Source organism: Eumetopias jubatus, unplaced genomic scaffold (assembly GCF_037043125.1).
Source record: "Eumetopias jubatus isolate StellerSeaLion01/CBP00866 unplaced genomic scaffold, mEumJub1_p1.0 scaffold_3, whole genome shotgun sequence".
NCBI classification, from domain to species: Eukaryota; Metazoa; Chordata; class Mammalia; order Carnivora; family Otariidae; genus Eumetopias; species Eumetopias jubatus.
In genome coordinates, this window is record NW_028274809.1 from 127,667,551 (window position 1) to 127,685,873 (window position 18,323).

General features: G+C 34.6%; 1 protein-coding gene across 7 annotated transcripts in view; it reads left to right on the forward strand.

Moving 5' to 3' along the window:
• The window catches only part of NBEA (neurobeachin), a 685,632-nt gene that overhangs the window by 167,280 nt on the left and 500,029 nt on the right, over window positions 1-18,323 (forward strand). For all 7 annotated transcript variants that reach the window (XM_088021800.1, XM_088021804.1, XM_088021803.1 and 4 more), the window contains exons 12-13: window positions 7,573-7,725; window positions 8,851-9,019. In XM_088021800.1, the coding sequence (XP_087877926.1) occupies window positions 7,573-7,725; window positions 8,851-9,019 (322 nt within the window). The remainder of the gene's footprint in view (window positions 1-7,572; window positions 7,726-8,850; window positions 9,020-18,323) is intronic.

Genomic DNA, 18,323 nt, shown 5'->3' on the forward strand with positions numbered 1-18,323 from the left:
ACCATTTCATTTTCTATGATTATCCCATTTTAGATCCTAATGTATCCCAATGCCACGAAACTGTTCTATGTTTTCTTCCCTAAAACAAAATTTTACCTTTCACATTTAGATTTACAATCCATCTGGAATTGGATTTTGTATATGGCATGAGGCATAAGGGTCTCAAAGTTCTTTTTTAACCCTCAAATATGTAGCTAGCTGGCCTGGTACTGTTTATTGAAGATAACTTCCCACTGCATCACAATTTCATATTTGCCATAAATTCGATAACCATGTATAAATGGGATCATTTCCAGAATTGATCTATTGTGGGTTTTTCTCTTTGAGGCAGTACAACACTATCTTAATTTATATGCCTTTTTAGTATATTTTGATATCTCATAGTGTGTCATCTAGTCTTATTCTTCTTCAAGATTGCTTTGGCTGTTCTTGGGTTTTGGCATTAATACACGTGTGCTTGTCAATTTCCACCAAAAATGCTAGTATTTTCATTGTATTGATATCTTTCATTGTATTATATTATATTATACTGATATTGATATCGAACCTTCCAATTCATACATTTAGTATGTCCTTCTATTTAGTTAGGTCTCTTTTGTAGTTTTCTATATAGAAAATTTTCTGCCTTTTTGCTAAATTTGTTTCTAGATAACGAGGTTTTTCAAATGTTAGGTTTTTTTAATTTGTCATGGAAACATAGAAATATAATTGGTGTTTATACTGACCTTTTATATACCAATACCAATATTACTATTCTTCTATTAATTCTAGTAGTTTGTTGATTTTTCAAAAACATTTCTTTGTAGAAAATCTCATTATCGGAGAATAGCAGTTTTATTTTTTCCTTTCCAATATTTATTCTTTTTATGTTTTTTCCCTTGATATTCCACTAAGACTTCCAGTATAGCGCTGAACAGAAGTTGTAATAGTGAGCATCCCTATCTTATTCCACATATCATGTGCAAAGCTTCCAGTAATTAGCCACTAAGTATGGCATATGCTGTAGATTACTTTTAGTAGATTTTTAAATCAAATTAAGAAACTGTCTACTACAAGTTTGCTTAGAGTTTTATCATAAACAGGTGCTGAGTTTTATCAAACACTTTTTCTGTATTACTTGAGATAATTAATGAGGTTTCTTCAAATTTTTCTTAGTTTAGTGAACTACATATAATTGAATTTGATGTGTTAAACCACCCTTATATTCCTGGAATCCTATTTAGTCTTAGATCTATCCTTATTCCAATCAGCCTTTTTTCCTTAAAATGGCTCATGTCAGTGTCACCAGTAGTCTTATAGTCTTACATTTTAAGGTTCTCAGTTTTCATCTTATTTGGCCTGTTAACCTTCAGTTGTAAAAGTTTTTCCCTCTTGAAATGCTTTCTTCAGTTGTATTTTGTGACAGTATTTTTCTTTTTCTTCCTACTACCTTGGTTTCCTGTTTTATTCCCTCCTACTAGTGCCTCCTCTTCTTTCTAAATGTTAAAGACTGATTTTCCTCTCAAATCTTTCATCCCTCAATTTTCTCTTACTTAATAGCATTGCCATTCACCAAGTACTTCAGACCAAAAATGTTAATCCTTTTTGACTCTTTTCACACACTAAATCCATATCCTGCTAATTATGTTGTCTTGGTATCAAGACATACCCAGAATGAATGACTGCTTCCTACTTACTACCTTACTCCTTTCTGTGTCACATTGATAGCATCTTATTTCAAACAATCATCCCCTTTCACTATTGGTTATCCACAATCTGTTTTTCACTTGCAGTCAGACTAGTCTTCCCATGATGTATCAGATCTCACTGCTCCATCCTTCCAGAGTAAACTCACAATTCTCTTACCTTTGACGTCATCTCTTACCGTCCTCCTCCTTACTGTCTCTGTTACAGACACACTGGCCATGCAAAGGCCTCTTAGCCTTTCCCTTAAAAACTAAAGTGATAAGCATGACTCCATCTCAGGACGTTTGCCTTTTCCCATTGCTTTCATCATTCTTTCTGTAGGTATCCAATATGGCTTAATTCTACACTTCATTTAGGATTTTGCTTATGACACCTTATCAGAGAAGTCTTCTCTTATCACTCTAAATAGAATAGTACCCCTTCTTCCATAACCATCACTATCTCCCTACTCTGCTCATTTTTTACAACACAATTCTAACTTCTTTTTTACCTGTTTATTTTCTGCCTCTTTTCACTGGAATGTAAGCTTCAGCTTCATGAAAGCAGGGACAGTATCTTTTTTATTCTCACCTTATTGCTATGTCTTCAGCATCTAAAGAAAGAGTGCCAGCCTTAATAAATATTTGTTGGATTTAATTGAATAAGTGAAAAAGCATTTGCATGCTTATCTGATTACCTCAAAGAATATGTTTTTCACCTTCCTAGATGAATATTCACACTTTTATTTTTAAACATCAATTGCTGGGTGAATAGTATAGATAATAAAGGTTCCATTTTTATTTTATCATCAACAAATAAAAGCTAATGGTTAACTGTCACTTAGCTTTATCTCCTTGTCTGAGAAGGTATAACTTAGTTATCAAGGAAGGTAGTCTAATGTTAAGAGGCTTTCTTATTCATCACATTTAGACTATCTCATGAACAACTTTTGAGGTACTTTGTTTTGTTTTGTTTTGCCAAAATATGAGTTTGAAGGAAACTTAGAGGTTGTCTGATGTAGTCAATATTTTTGGTTGGTGTTAATTTAAAAAAATTGAATCAAAGTAGCTTAAACATTTAGGAAATATGCTTGCTAGGTGGGAAACATATAGCACACTCAAACTTGGTTATTGAAAAGAGTTTAATGCAAGGCTCTTAAAAAAATTGTGAGCATTGTTAGGGGAAATCAGGAAGGTTTGCAGAGGTGAGAAGAGTGAGTATTTATCATAACTCAAAAAGAAAGTTATTGTAGTTCTAGGAGAAATTGTACCTGACTAGAGTATGGTCTTCAGTAAAAGAATATAGTGTATTGGCCTGAAGGGGTGAAACCAGAGTCCCCCCAACTTCATTTTCTTCCTGTCCTTTAATTTCCTGCTGGTGTCTGTAACTAGTCAAACCCAAAGGAAGCCAATAGCCAGGGGAGCTTCCCAAGCACAGAAATAGGATGGGGAAAGTTGGGGAGTAGAGCAGTATGGCCAGTAAAACATGTCCATTAATGTGGGCTTTAGGGTTTGGGTGTCTGAGTCTCAATTATGTCATCAAGGACCCAGGGTTTTTCTGTATGTCTGTTCTGCCTCCTAGACTCTGCCTCCTAGACACATGATTTTATTTGCCGCTATAGCTACTATCCTTTGTGGTCCTAAGAAGGTTGCCAGGTTGACTTAGTGCTATAGGCTTTCACATCCAGGTGGGGGGTAGACAGAAGAGCTCCGTTCTCCCAATTACTGAACAACATCCTTCCCTCCAATTTGATTGCTCAGGTTAGGTCTTGACCTACTTTGAATTATTTGCTGCCATGAAAATTTTGATGAATCACTGTCTACCTGTCTCCCCCACACAAGAGCAACACATAAGTGATTCATACTGGATTAGGCTTTTGGAGTTCAATTTTGGTGTCCTGGAAAGAGTAAAATGGATGTTGAGGATTTATGATGTACCTCTACTAATTATTTCCCACAATTTACTTGATAATATAATGTATGTTTTATATATAGAGAATGGTTTCTGCAATAAAAATGAACATTTCTGGTGGTCCATTCCACTGTGGGCTGCTCTAAGTGTGAGAAAGACCTCTTTTTACCAAATAGCAACTTTTCCCTATAACATTCATTGCTCCTATTTGATTTAGTTACTTCTGGAGTGTATGTTACAATTGTTTTTTCCTAGCTTCTGAAATTCTATTTCCAGATATGTTCCATCACAATTCATATAGCACTTATTGTACAGATTATGACTTCAGTCATCACACAAAAGTAATATTTAGTTTAAATTTCAGAGCATGCATTTTACAGATTTGTAACTATCAATTATACAAGTATAACTGTTTTTAAAATCCCTTTACTTGAGAAATGAAAGCAAATATAAAAATAAAAAATATTTTAAAGCAATCATTCAAACTAAACACGTTAAAACAGAGTTGGATATCTTCTTTTATCTTCTCTTAATCTATGTGTTGTCTTATCTGTTCTATTCTTACTCTGTTCTTGAATTTGACATGAATTCAGTTAAACATCTGCTGAGGATTATGGCAGGTACCAGACAGAAAAAAAAGATGAATAAGATAGTATCTTCTTTTATTACAGGAAAGAAAGATATATGAATAATTAACAGTAATACAAGGCAGAAGGAAGAAATACTACTTAGTGGTAAAGGTAACATGCTATTGAAGGGAACTTTCATTTTCTGCCTGGTAGGATTTTTGAGTAGACCAATAAAAAACCACAAGTTTAGAAAGATATTTCCTAAAGATCAATTTTAGAATAAAAACTACCACCCAGGAGCTTAATTGCTATAAAAAAAACTGACACTTTTTTTTAGTAATGTGGAAGGAAGGCCTCATGTGATGCTTCCAGCGTATCTTTTTATAACACAGAGCAAGTTAAAAACTTGTTTTCAAAATATGAATTACTTCCTCAAATGAATATGTTCATAATGGCCAATCTGATTTTATATTGCTTTAGTATTCTTTATAAACACATGACAATTTAATTTTTTTTTATTTTTTATTTATTTTTTTAGGTGATACAATCCTTTAACTTTTTATTGTTATGTTAATCACCATACACTGCATCATTAGTTTTTGATGTAGTGTTCCATGATTCATTGTTTGTGCATAACACCCAGTGCTCCACGCAGAACGTGCCCTCTTTAATACCCATCACCAGGCTAACCCATCCCCCCACCCCCTCCCCTCTAGAACCCTCAGTTTGTTTTTCAGAGTCCATCGTCTCATGGTTCGTCTCCCCCTCCGATTTACTCCCCTTCATTCTTCCCCTCCTGCTATCTTCTTCTTTTTTCTTTTTCTTAACATATATTGCATTATTTGTTTCAGAGGTACAGATCTGTGATTCAACAGTCTTGCACAATTCACAGCGCTCACCATAGCACATACCCTCCCCACTGTCTATCACCCAGCCACCCATCCCTCCCACCCCCCACCACTCCAGCAACCCTCAGTTTGTTCCCTGAGATTAAGAATTCCTCATATCAGTGAGGTCATATGATACATGTCTTGTTACATATTTTACTTTTTTATGTTATTATATGTCCCTGTCTTCTCCTCCCTTAGAATTTAAGTTCTGTGAGGGCAGGGCTTCTTCAGTTTTGTTAACTGTTCTTTCCACAGTTTCAAGGAGCGTCCCTGGCGAATAGTAAGTACCCTGTGTATGACTAAATGAAAAGTACTGAATCTGCCTTTAAGTAAAGGAAATGGATGCAAGGGTTTTACAAGTTGAGGGAACCTCGTAGAGAAAGCAGATGAAGCAAACTGATGTTGTGTAGGCAGAATTGACCCAAATAAATATTTTGTTTGGCTCAATGAAAAGTTTTCTAGTAATGAATTTTATTTCCTTTAGGTACCTTGGGCAGTTCTCACTACTCATTATTGTCTCCTACCCTAAATGCGTACATTGTTAACTATTTGAATATTGTAATCATATGAGTTTGTGGCCCCTTGTGTAAAAGTGTGAAATGCATGGCATGCTTATGTCAAAGTTATTGAGCTGCCCTTGTTAAGTAGACCATATGGGAAGTAAAATTGCTAAGACAATTGCTAAGACTAAATTGTCTTTAGACCTAAACTATCCCATAATGATACTTGGACTTCAGTCAGTGGATAATGGAGAGAAAGGTGTGATGTGACATGTGCTCTGGGGTTGAGTGGTAGGTGGTTCTTTATCCTAGGGAGGATCAAAAAGGATCACTAGATGAGGAAGAAAAGATTTGTATAGTAAGATATATTTTTGACATTTGACTTAGATTATTGGCTTTTAAAGAACAGTATTTCCTCTATAATATTTTCATCTGAAATTATACTCTTAAGGTGGTATTTTCCAGTCAAAATATAATGCAAGCCTCATATGTAATTTATTTTATTTTATTATGTTATGTTAATCACCATACATTACATCATTAGTTTTTGATGTAGTGTTCCATGATTCATTGTTTGCGTATAACACCCAGTGCTCCATTCAATACGTGCCCTCCTTAATACCCATCACCAGGCTAACCTATCCCGCCACGCTCTTCCCTCTAGAACCCTCAGTTTGTTTCTCAGAGTCCATAGTCTCTCATGGTTCGCGTCCCCCTCCCATTCCCCCCCTTCGTTTTTCCCTTCCTACTATCTTCTTCTTCTTTAACATATAATGTATTATTTGTTTCAGAGGTACAGGTCTGTGATTCAACAGTCTTGCACAATTCACAGTGCTTACCATACCACATACCCTTCCCAATGTCTATCACCCAGCCGCCCCATCCCTCCCACCCCCCACCACTCCAGCAACCCTCAGTTTGTTATTTAGAAATTTCTAGTAAAACATAGCCAGTGAAATTAATTTTAATAATGTATATTATTTAACCTTGTATATCCTAAATTTTATCACTTCAACATATACTCAATTAAAAATTATAAGAGATATTTTGCATTATTTTTTATTCTAAATCTTCAAAATCCTGTCTATACATATTTATAACATTTATCACCTAGGACTAGCCACATTTCAAGGGCTCAGTAGCTACACATGACTAGGGGCTACTGTATTGTACAATGCGGCTTCAAGGTTTGGTTTGAATTTTGGAAGGTCTGTCATTTATCTAAATAGTGTTGGTAGTAGGTTATGTATTGGTGATGGCAGTTGAAAATCTTGATGGGAGGTTTAGCATAGAGATATTGTTCTATGAAGCTGTGAAAGCATAAGATATCATCTAGAGAGAATGATTTTATGGAAAAAAGCCAAATAAATAAGTTTCAGCTGTTCCCATCTTTTAAGCAAAGGGCATTGGGGAGTAGTAATCTGAGGGTCATGAAAGCCAAAAGGGACAGTACTTCCAGGAAAGTGAGATTTGCTTTTCATATACCATGGCTAGGTTGAAAGGTTTATGCTGAGTAAGATGCATGCCATTTGCCCATGTGCAACTCATTTGTGACTTTATATAAAGAAAGGATTCAGTGGAATGGTGGAGTCAATTTATTTGCCCGTTGGTTTGGATCTCGGGAAAGCACTTCTCTTTCGCAGTATCTTGTGTGTGTGTGTGTGCTCATGATAATTAATTTTATTCCATTAAAATTTCCTTTGAGATCTCTTCTTTAGTCAATTTATAGAAAAATAGGTTGAAACCATTTTTTATTCATAACTTATTTTATTTCTTTAGTTTGCTTTGAAAGTGGCATTATTTAACCTGATGTTCTGGAAAGGGCTTCAGGTGACAAACTGTCATTCAGAAAATTACCTTAAAATTTTACATTTCTGAATATAATTAAATTTTGGATAGCAAAGGAAATATATAGTTCTATATTTAAATTATTAGGTATGGCATTTGAAAAATTCATACATAATTATTGTAAGTCAGCAATCTTAAAATTTGATATTCTGGATATTTTTAGCTTGATAATCTTTTCTTTTTCTTTAGTCATCAAGAGTTCATATAACTAGAGCTGTCCTGGAGCAATTTTTATCCTTTGCAAAATACCTTGATGGTTTATCTCATGGAGCACCTTTGCTAAAGCAGCTTTGTGATCACATTTTATTCAACCCAGCCATCTGGATACATACACCTGCAAAGGTATAAATTTCATTCTCATTCATTTTATTTTAGTGTAATGTTAATAAATTATAGTTATGGATCTAAACTATGCAGTAGAAAGCATTTGGATTTTTTTCAGCATATTTTATAGTCAACCTGAAACAGTTTTATTACCAGAATCAGCAATCAAAATATTAAATATGTAAATATTAAAATAAATGAAACTGTACTTTAAGCTTGATATAATAACTGCATTCTGAAGTTAGTAGTTGTGATTCATATCTTTCCAAGAAGGGATTTGGTACACTGATTATTAAGACTAAGAAAAGAGAAAATAATAGGTAACTAATTATATAATGATAATTATAATCATTGTGACTGTAAAACTGCTTATATTGTGAATATAGAGTTTATATCATGATTGTAAATATTATTTGTTTTAAAATAAATATATACATTGTTTTTTATATATTAACATAAAATTTTTATTATTTTGCATACCTAAATTTAAAATCAGTAATGAGGGACATCCTTCATAAATGTGAGCTGCCTTTTACAGTTTTCAAATTTTCCACATAACTTTGGTTAAATTATATAGGGTCTGACTTCTGTTATTGTTTAGCATGTTAATTGTGGTGCTAAACTCAAACTTTGTTCACTTTTTAAGCAAGATGTTTGACTTGTCATCTACTTATAGCGTTAGATTCTGATACTGTGGCAATGGGTTAAGAAAATTTGGAATTATGTGAACTTTTAGGATATAAGACTGTGTATATTTTTCCCAAATATGATATAGCTGACTAATGTTAGTTCTGTTCTTCTGAGCTGCTGAAATGTACTTTGATAAAGGGCTTTAGTCTAGGTAACTTTTTAAATAATTTGCTCTACCTGTCATTTACTTTTGATCAATTAACTCATTTAAAATTATTTCATTGTTAATAGCTACAGATTACCTTTATTAAAATAAGTTTTATTAGAATGTGTTGGCTATGGATTATTTTCTTTTAAAAATATAAATAATATTTAATAAATAGTTATTTTTAACCTCATAATAAATGGTTCTTTCTTCATCTTTACTAATTTGCATTTAAATTAGAATATATATTAATAATATAAACACTTGAGGCATTTAAAATTTACCGCTCTGTTAATATTCTGTATTAGGTTCAGCTTTCCCTGTACACTTACTTGTCTGCTGAATTTATTGGAACTGCTACCATTTACACCACCATACGCAGAGTAGGAACAGTATTACAGCTAATGCACACATTAAAATATTACTACTGGGTCATTAATCCTGCTGACAGTAGCGGCATTACACCTAAAGGATTAGGTAAGTACAACACTACCACTACATTCATTGCACTACTACTGTTTTATATCCTGAGTATTGTTATAGGAAATATCACTGAACTATTATCTTTCTTATATAGTAGCCTTGTTATATTGAGAAGTTTTTGTGGTAGAGAAGTTTATAGTTCTGAAATATTAAGTTATTTTTGGAATGAAGGCAGGTAAGAATAAAATTCTGCCTTTTAGCCTATATGCTTGTTGTGGCTCAGGAAAATATATTCATAATATTAAAAATCAGATGAAGTGCTAAGTGAAAGAAGTCAAGCAGAGAAAGTCAATTATCATATGGTTTCACTTATTTGTGGAACATGAGGAATAGCATGGAGGACATTAGGAGAAGGAAGGGACAAATGAAGGGGGGGAAATCGGAGGGGGAGATGAACCATGAGAGACTATGGACTCTGAGAAACAAACTGAGGGTTCTAGAGGGGAGGGTGGTGGGGGAATGGGTCAGCCTGGTGATGGGTATTAAAGAGGGCATGGGTTGCGTGGAGCCCTGGGTGTTATATGAAAACAATGAATCATGGAACACTGCATCAAAAACTAATGATGTATGGTGACTAACGACATAATAAAATAAAATTAAAAGATAAAGATGAAAGAAGAAAAAAAAAATCAGATAAAGTTGATCATGGCCAGTGTGTTCTAATACAATTGTTTCAAACCTTTGAGATAGTTACCTTTCTTTATATTTTTTCCCCAAACTTCACCCTTTATTCTAAGTATAGTAGAAAGTAATTTAATACTTCATTTTGTTGCTTAAAAAATATTGCCAGGGCACCTGGGTGGCTCAGTCAGTTGAGCATAGGTCTCTTGGTTTCAGCTCAGGTTGTGGTCTGGGGTCTTGAGATTGGACCCCACCTCTGGCTCCATGCTCAGCGCGGAATCTGCTTGGGATTCTCTCCTCCCTGTGCCTCTCTCCCAGCTCGTGTGCATGCACATGTGTGTGCGCACTTTCTTTTTCTCTAGAATAAAATAAATAAAATCTTTGAAAAAATAAAAATAAAAAATATTGCCAATTTTCCTAATTATGTAAAAATGCATACTCATCATAGAAAAAATGATATAGAAGAAAAATATTATTCATAACCCAACCCCAGGAATAAGAACTGTTATGTTCTTATTGTGTATGTTTTTCCACTAATGTTCATTGCATTAAATGTGTGAAATATTTAAACTCTTTTACAGAATTGAGATTTTCTTGATTTTTTTTGTTATCGTCTTGACTCTACATAGTAATCTAAAAGAATGTACCATTTACAAGTTTCTAAAATTTTGATTCAATAAATAACGCAGTGATCTATTCCTTTGTATATAATCATTTACTTCCATTTTTGATTTGTTTAAAATTACTGAGACTAATTACTGTGTTGTATGTGAGAGTGCTTTTCTCAGCATACTAACAATAGCGTTGAAAATTATTGTTTTGTAAAAATCTTTTTAATAAGGCAAAATAACATTTCACTATTTTAATTTTCATTTATTAGCTTATGTCTTTTATTGACAGGACTTTAAAAATTGTGTTATTTGCATGCAATCTCTTATATATAATTCTGTCATTCATGGCTTTTTCTATTGCTTTTAATCTTGATAATGCCTAAAATTTACTGAATGTTCACCATGAGTTTGAATCTACGCTAAGCATCCTGTTAATTTTGTTTAATCATTTCTATATAATGTAATTATATATGCATAGGCATGTTTACACACACATCGGACTATATAACTTTGCTGTCAGTATCACTGTTATTTTGTAGGTTAGGAAACAAAGTTGGTACAAAGTAACAGAACTAAAATTTGAATCATGTCTTTGTGACTCAGAGCCCTTCTCAAACACTACACTCTGATAGAGTTTTCTTTACCCCAAACAAATCATATATTCATACATATTAATTTCTGCTTCAGAAAACTAATTTCTAATTTACAGAAAGTTGCAAGAGTTATACAAAGAATTATCATAACCCCCGCCATGATTCCCAGTATTTTATATTTTACCACATACACTTTATCATGTATATATAGTCATATATACATGCACATATTTTTATCTGAATAAATTGAGAATAAATTGTAGATGTGATACCATATTACCTTAAATATTTTACTGTTTATTTCCTAAAAGGCATAGTCTTAGATAACCAAGGGCAACCATTAAAATCAAGTAATTAACATTAATACATGGATCATCTAATCCAAAGATTGCATTAAATTTCACCAATTATTCCAATAATATCCTTTCCAGAAAAAAAAAAAATCTTTTTTTTCTCTCTGAATCCCAGCCGAGGATTGTATATTGCATTTAGTTGCCTTGTCACTTTAATATTCTTCAATATAGAATGATTTTTTTTTAGTATTTCTTTGTCTTCCATGACCTTGATATTTTTGAAGAATACAGACAAATTACTTTTTAGAATGTCTCCTAATTTGGATTTGTTTGATATTTGCTCATGATGATCCAGGTTTTTCATTTTTGATTGGAATCACATAGAAGTCATACCAATTCTGTCACATTTATCACGTCAAGAGGCACATGACTTGGAGTTGTCTTATTACTGGAGAAGTTGCCTTTGATCATTTGATTAATGTGGTGTCTGCCAGGGTTCTTCATTATAAAATTACTGCTTTCTCTTTTGGAATAATAAGTATTTGGTGAAGAAATACATTGAGACTATGTAAATATCCTGTTCTTCAACAAACCTTTGCTTACTGGTTTTGGTTCATCAATGACTTGTCATAATTGATCTTTACTGTGATTGCTGCTAAATGACCGTATTTTCTAAGACATTTACTAGTTTGAATTCTACTACAAGAAGGAACTTGTTTTTTCTCTTCCATTTATTTGTTCATTTTATATCAGCATAAATTTCATGGATTTCTACTTCATCCTGTTTATTATATCAATAGTTGGTACATTTTCTCTGCAAGGGGCCACACAGAAATGTTTTAGGCTTAGGGAGCCATAAGGGCTCTGTTACAAGTAGTCAACTCTGCCAGTGTATAGCCGAAACAGACATAGACAGTATGTGAATGAATAGATATGGTTTGTTTCAGTGAAACTTGAAAAATGTTAAGGCTTAATGGATTTAGCCCAGCGACTATCCCCTGGGTTGTATCATTATTTATTGGATGTTAAGGTTGTCCCAGATTTGGCTTGTAGGAGACCTTCACATGAGATCTTGGGTCTTTATGAAAGATGTTCATAATTTTTTAGTGCTTGCTCTCTGCCACAAGATGTTTTTGGTTCATTTTATACTTACCCAGTCCTGGAATCAACCATTTCTCCAAAGAGCCCTGGTTTGTCTTGGTGGATATGGTTTTTGAGATTTAGGTGTTCAGTGTGCTTATTGTGCTTATTGCTCTTTGAGTGGCACTGCTTCTAGGCATTCTGCGTGGATCTGGGAAAAACAGGTTTGTACATAGATACCTTTCTTTCCAGTTTAAAACCACATGGTTCAGTGTAGCCTCAAACTTATTATATTTATAGCTTTCTTCCTTCAATAGTGAAAAATCTGGCTTAGGTAATCTATAATGTATTTATATATTTGCTTATTTTACATTATGAAACAATATTCTGACATGTGCACCGTCACCTTCTCAGCTTTGACATTGCCAGTTAGCCTGACCATCCCCTCACCTCCAACTCTGCCTGGTCCTTGTCACCTCCTTCGCCCTGACTGGCTCTTTGCTGCTGACCACACTCCTAGTCCATGTTGTCTCCTCACCCTGACCCTGAAGGTCCTGCAAGGCGTAGTTTCCTCTTCAGCCCTGCAACATCTGGTGTTTCCTTGGCCTCTGCTACTTCCTCCTATCTCTGGGCCCTCCGGCCTGACTGGCTCTGGCTACCTCAAGGAGAGAGAGGGAAGAAGCCAAAGAAATATATTTTAAAGGAAAGTGGCAAGAAAGTGGAAGAGAATATCTTTTTCTTTGCAGTTTATTCTTTTTTAATGTATCTTTTTATTTACTATTTTTAATATCTTTTTAATTTAACTTTTTAATACGACTGAAATTAACTTTGATATTTAGTGAAATGTGAGGCTCTGACTTGAAACATAGTTTTCTAAATAACAACTTTTCTCAGTACTATTTTGAACTGAAATGATTTCTTTTAAGGACACTCTAAAGATAATTTGTACTACACTAGCTTTTCATTGTACTAATTCATATGCAGGCACTGACATAAGTAGGATCTTTTTGCTTTTACTCTTATTTAACACTTATGTCTCTTAAATTATTACTATGTCAAGTTCACTGTAAAAAATGTATTTATATTAACAAGGTACCATAGTAATACATGATCTTAGTTAGCAAGCAGAATAATAGAAATGTTTATAAATAAGAACTTACTTTCTCCCAAGGAGCCAGAATCACCAGTCTTACATATTTTTCTACCTCCTTTTCTGTGCTCATTCAAACACAGACTTACACATGCCTACATGTAGATGCTTCAACTTATATGTGTTTCAAAGATTTATTTTGAATACATCATAAATGCAAATATGTAAATATGTAATAAACCTCAGATAGATCCCATCAAACTTAAGAAATAGAATATTACCATAAACCTGTATTTACCTATCTTTGGTCACATCTTCCTCCCATTCCCAGCCATAGAGATAACCCCGTGCTCAATTTTATGTTTTATGTTTTATTTTATGTTTATTATACCTTTTCCTTTCTTGAATTCTTATTATTTCTTTAGTATGTTTTACTACTTTGCTATTTATGTATGTATTCCTAAAGAGTTGATTGTTTAGCTTCTGTATTTTACATAAATGGTGTCATTTGTGATTTTTATGTCACTCAATTTTATATTTGTGAAATACCTGTTTATTCTATTTTCTAAAATATGGATTCATATTATGTGTATAAATAAGACTCATACATATGTATATATTTTTCTAAAACATCCTCTTTATACAGTGTTTGACAGTAGTAATTATAGCTAACATTTACTAATTAACATGGACCAGGCACTATTCTAATTCCTTTACATATGTTGCTCTATTTAATCCTTACAAAATACCCTGTGACATAAGCACTATTATTATTCTCATCCTTACAATAAAAAAAAGAAACAACCGACACACTAAGATTATATAAAACTTGTCCAATTTCATTAAATGAAAGTAAAGAAATTATTACTAAGATAATGGCAAGAAATTATTACTAAGATAATGAATGTCTCTACCAGATGGAATGGAGGATGTGATCAAGTTGTGGCTCAGAGCTTAGGACTGGTGTAGGTTGAGGACTTTAGTATGCTGGAACAAGCTGGTGCATAGCCAATTATTAAATATTTACGTATTTTACAACCTGTTTTTTTTTATTATTATTATGTTAATCACCATACATCATTAGTTTTTGATGTAGTGTTCCATGACTCATTGTTTGCGTATAACACCCAGTGCTCCATGCAGAATGTGCCCTCTTTAATACCCATCACCAGGCTAACCCATCCCCCACCCCCCTCCCCTCTAGAACCCTCAGTTTGTTTTTCAGAGTCCATAGTCTCTCATGGTTCGTCTCCCCCTCCAGTTTCCCCCCATTCATTCTTCCCCTCCTGCTATCTTCTTCTTCTTCTTCTTTTTTTTTTTAACATATAATGTATTATTTGTTTCAGAGGTACAGGTCTGTGATTCAACACTCTTACACAATTCACAGCACTCACCATAGCACATACCCTCCCCAATGTTTATTACCCAGCCCTCCCGTGCCTCCCACCCCCACACTCCAGCAACCCTCGGTTTGTTTCCTGAGATTAAGAATTCCTCCTATCAATGAGATCATATGATACATGTCTTTCTCTGATTGACTTATTTCGCTCAGCATAATAACCTCCAGTTCCATCCACGTCCTTGAAAATGGCAAGATTTCATTCCTTTTGATGACTGCATAACATTCCATTGTATATATGTACCACATCTTCTTTATCCATTCATCTGTCAATGGACATCTTGACTCTTTCCACAGTTTGGCTGTTGTGAAGATTGCTGCTATAAACATCGGGATGCATGTACCCCTACGGATCCCTACATTTGTATCTTTGGGGTAAATACCCAGTAGTGCAATTGTGGGTCATATGGTAGCTCTGTTTTCAACTTTTTGAGGAACCTGCATACTGTTTTCCAGAGTGGCTGCACCAGCTTGCATTCCCACCAACAATGTAGGAGGGTTCCCCTTTCTCCACATACCCACCAACATCAGTCGTTTCCTGACTTGTTAATTTTAGCCATTCTTACTGGTGTGAGGTGATATCTCACTGAAATTTTGATTTGGATTTCCCTGATGCCGAGCGATGTTGAGCAGTTTTTCATGTGTCTGTTGGACATTTGGATGTCTTCTTTGGAAAAATGTCTGTTCATGTCTTCTGCCCATTTCTTGATTGGATCATTTGTTCTTTGGGTGTTGAGTTTGATAAGTTCTTTATAGATTTTGGATACTAGCCCTTTATCTCATATGTCATTTGCAAATATCTTCTCCCATTCTGTCAGTTGTCTTTTGGTTTTGTGAACTGTTTCTTTTGCTTTGCAAAAGCTTTTTATCTTGATGAAGTCTCAATAGTTGATTTTTGTCCTTGTTTCCCTTGCCTCTGGCGATGGTTCTAGGAAGAAGTTGCTGCGGCTGAGGTCGAAGAGGTTGCTGCCTCTCTTCTCCTTTAGGATTTTGATGGACTCCTGTCTCACATTTAGGTCTTTCAACCATTTGGAGTCTATTTTTGTGTGTGGTGTAAGGAAATGGTCCAGTTTCATTCTTCTGCATGTGGCTGTCCAATTTTCCCAACACCATTTATTGAAGAGACTGTCTTTTTTCCACTGGACATTCTTTCTTGCTTTGTTGAAGATTAGTTGACCGTAGAGTTGAGGGTCCATTTCTGAGCTCTCTGTTCTGTTCCATTGATCTATGTGTCGGTTTTTGTGCTAGTACCAAACTGTCTTGATGATTACGGCTTTGTAATAGAGCTTGAAGTCTCGAATTGTGATGCCGCCAGCTTTGTTTTTCTTTTTCAACATTCCTCTCTGGCTGTTCGGGGTCTTCTCCATACAAATTTTAGGATTATTTGCTCCATTTCTTTGATGAAAGTAGATGGTATTTTGATAGGGATTGCTTTAAATGTGTAGACTGCTCTAGGCAGCATTGACATCTTCACAATATTTGTTCTTCCAATCCATGAGCATGGAATGTTTTTCCATTTCTTTGTGTCTTCCTCAATTTCTTTCATGAGTATTTTATAGTTTTCTGAGTACAGATCCTTTGCCTCTTTGGTTAGATTGATTCCTAGGTATCTTATGGTTTTGGGTGCAATTGTGAATGGGATAAACTCCTGAATTACTATGTACTATGTTGAATAGCAGTGGTGATAGTGGACATTCCTGCCGTGTTCCTGACCTTATGGGGAAAGCTCTCAGTTTTTCCCCATTGAGAATGATATTCGCTGTGGGTTTTTCATAGATGGCTTTTATGATATTGAGGTATGTACCCTCTGTCCCTATACTCTGAAGAGTTTTGGTCAAGAAAGGATGCTGTACTTTGTCAAATGCTTTTTCTGCATCTATTGAGAGGATCATATGGTTTTCTTGTTTTTTCTTTGATTAATGTATTGTATCACATTGATTGATTTGTGGATGTTGAACCAACCTTGTAGCCCAGGGATAAATCCCACTTGGTCGTGGTGAATAATCCTTTTAATGTACTGTTGGATCCTATTGACTAGTATTTTGCTGAGAATTTTTGCATCCCTGTTCATCAGGTATGTTGGTCTGTAATTCTCCTTTTTGATGGGGTCTTTGGTTTGGAGATCAAGGAAATGGTGGCCTCATAAAACGAGTTTGGAAGTTTTCCTTCCGTTTCTACTTTTTGGAACAGTTTCAGAGGAATAGGTATTATTTCTTCTTGAAATGTTTGGTAGAATTCCCCTGGGAAGCCATTTGGCCCTGGGCTTTTTTTTGTTGGGAGATTTTTGTTGACTGCTTCGATTTCCTTAGTGGTTATAGGTCTGTTCAGGTTTTCTGTTTCTTCCTGGTTCAATTTTGGTAGTTGATACATCTCTAGGAATGCATCCATTTCTTCCAGATTTTCTAATTTGCTGGCATATAGGGGCTCATATATTTTCTTATAATTGTTTGCATTTCTTTGGTATTGATTGTGATCTCTCCTCTTTCATTCATGATTTTTTGATTTGGGTCATTTCTCTTTTGTTTTTGATAAGTCTGACCAGGGGTTTATCAATCTAATGTTAATTCTTTCAAAGAATCAGCTCCTTGTTTCGTTGATCTGTTCTACTGTTCTTTTGGTTTCTATATTTCATTGATTTCTGCTCTGATCTTTATTATTTCTCTTCTCTTGCTGGGTTTAGGCTATATTTGCTGTTCTTTCTCCAGCTCCTTTAGGTGTAGGGTTAGGTTGTGTATTTGTGACCTTTCTTGTTTCTTGAGTAAGGCTTGTATTGCTATATACTTTCCTCTCAGGACTGCCTTTGCAGTATCCCAAAGATTTTGAACAGTTGTGTTTTCATTTTCATTTGTTTCCATGAATTTTTTTAATTCTTCCTTAATTTCCTGGTTGACCCATTCATTCTTCAGTAGGATGCTCTTTAACCTCCACGTATTTGAGTTTCCTCTTGTGATTGAGTTCTAGTTTCAAACTACTGTTGTCTGAAAATATGCAGGGAATGATCCCAATCTTTTGGTACCGGTTGAGGCCTGATTTATGACCTAGGTTGTGATCTATGCTGGAGAATGTTCCATGGGCACTAGAGAAGAATGTGTATTCTGTTGCTTTGGGATGGAATGTTCTGAATATATCTGGGAAGTCCATTTGGTCCCGTGTGTCATTTAAAGTCTTTTTTTCCTTGTTGATCTTTTGCTTAGGTGATCTGTCCATTTCAGTGAGGGGGGTGTTAATGTCCCCCACTATTATTGTATTGTTGTTGTTGTGTTTCTTTGCTTTTGTTATTAATTGGCTTATATAATTGGCTGCTCTCATTTTAGGGGCATAGATATTTACAATTGTTAGATCTTCTTGTTGGATGGACCCTTTAAGTAGGATATAGTATCCTACCTCATCTCTTATTACAGCCTTTGGATTAAAATCTAATTTGTCTGATATGAGGATTGCCACCCCAGCTTTCTTTTGGTGTCCATGAGCATGGTAAATGGTTTTCCACCCCCTCCCTTTCAATCTGGGGGTGTCTTTGGGTCTAAAATGAGTCTCTTGCAGACAGCATGTTGATGGGTCTTATTTTTTTATCCATTCTAATAGCCTGTGTCTTTTGATTGGGGCATTTA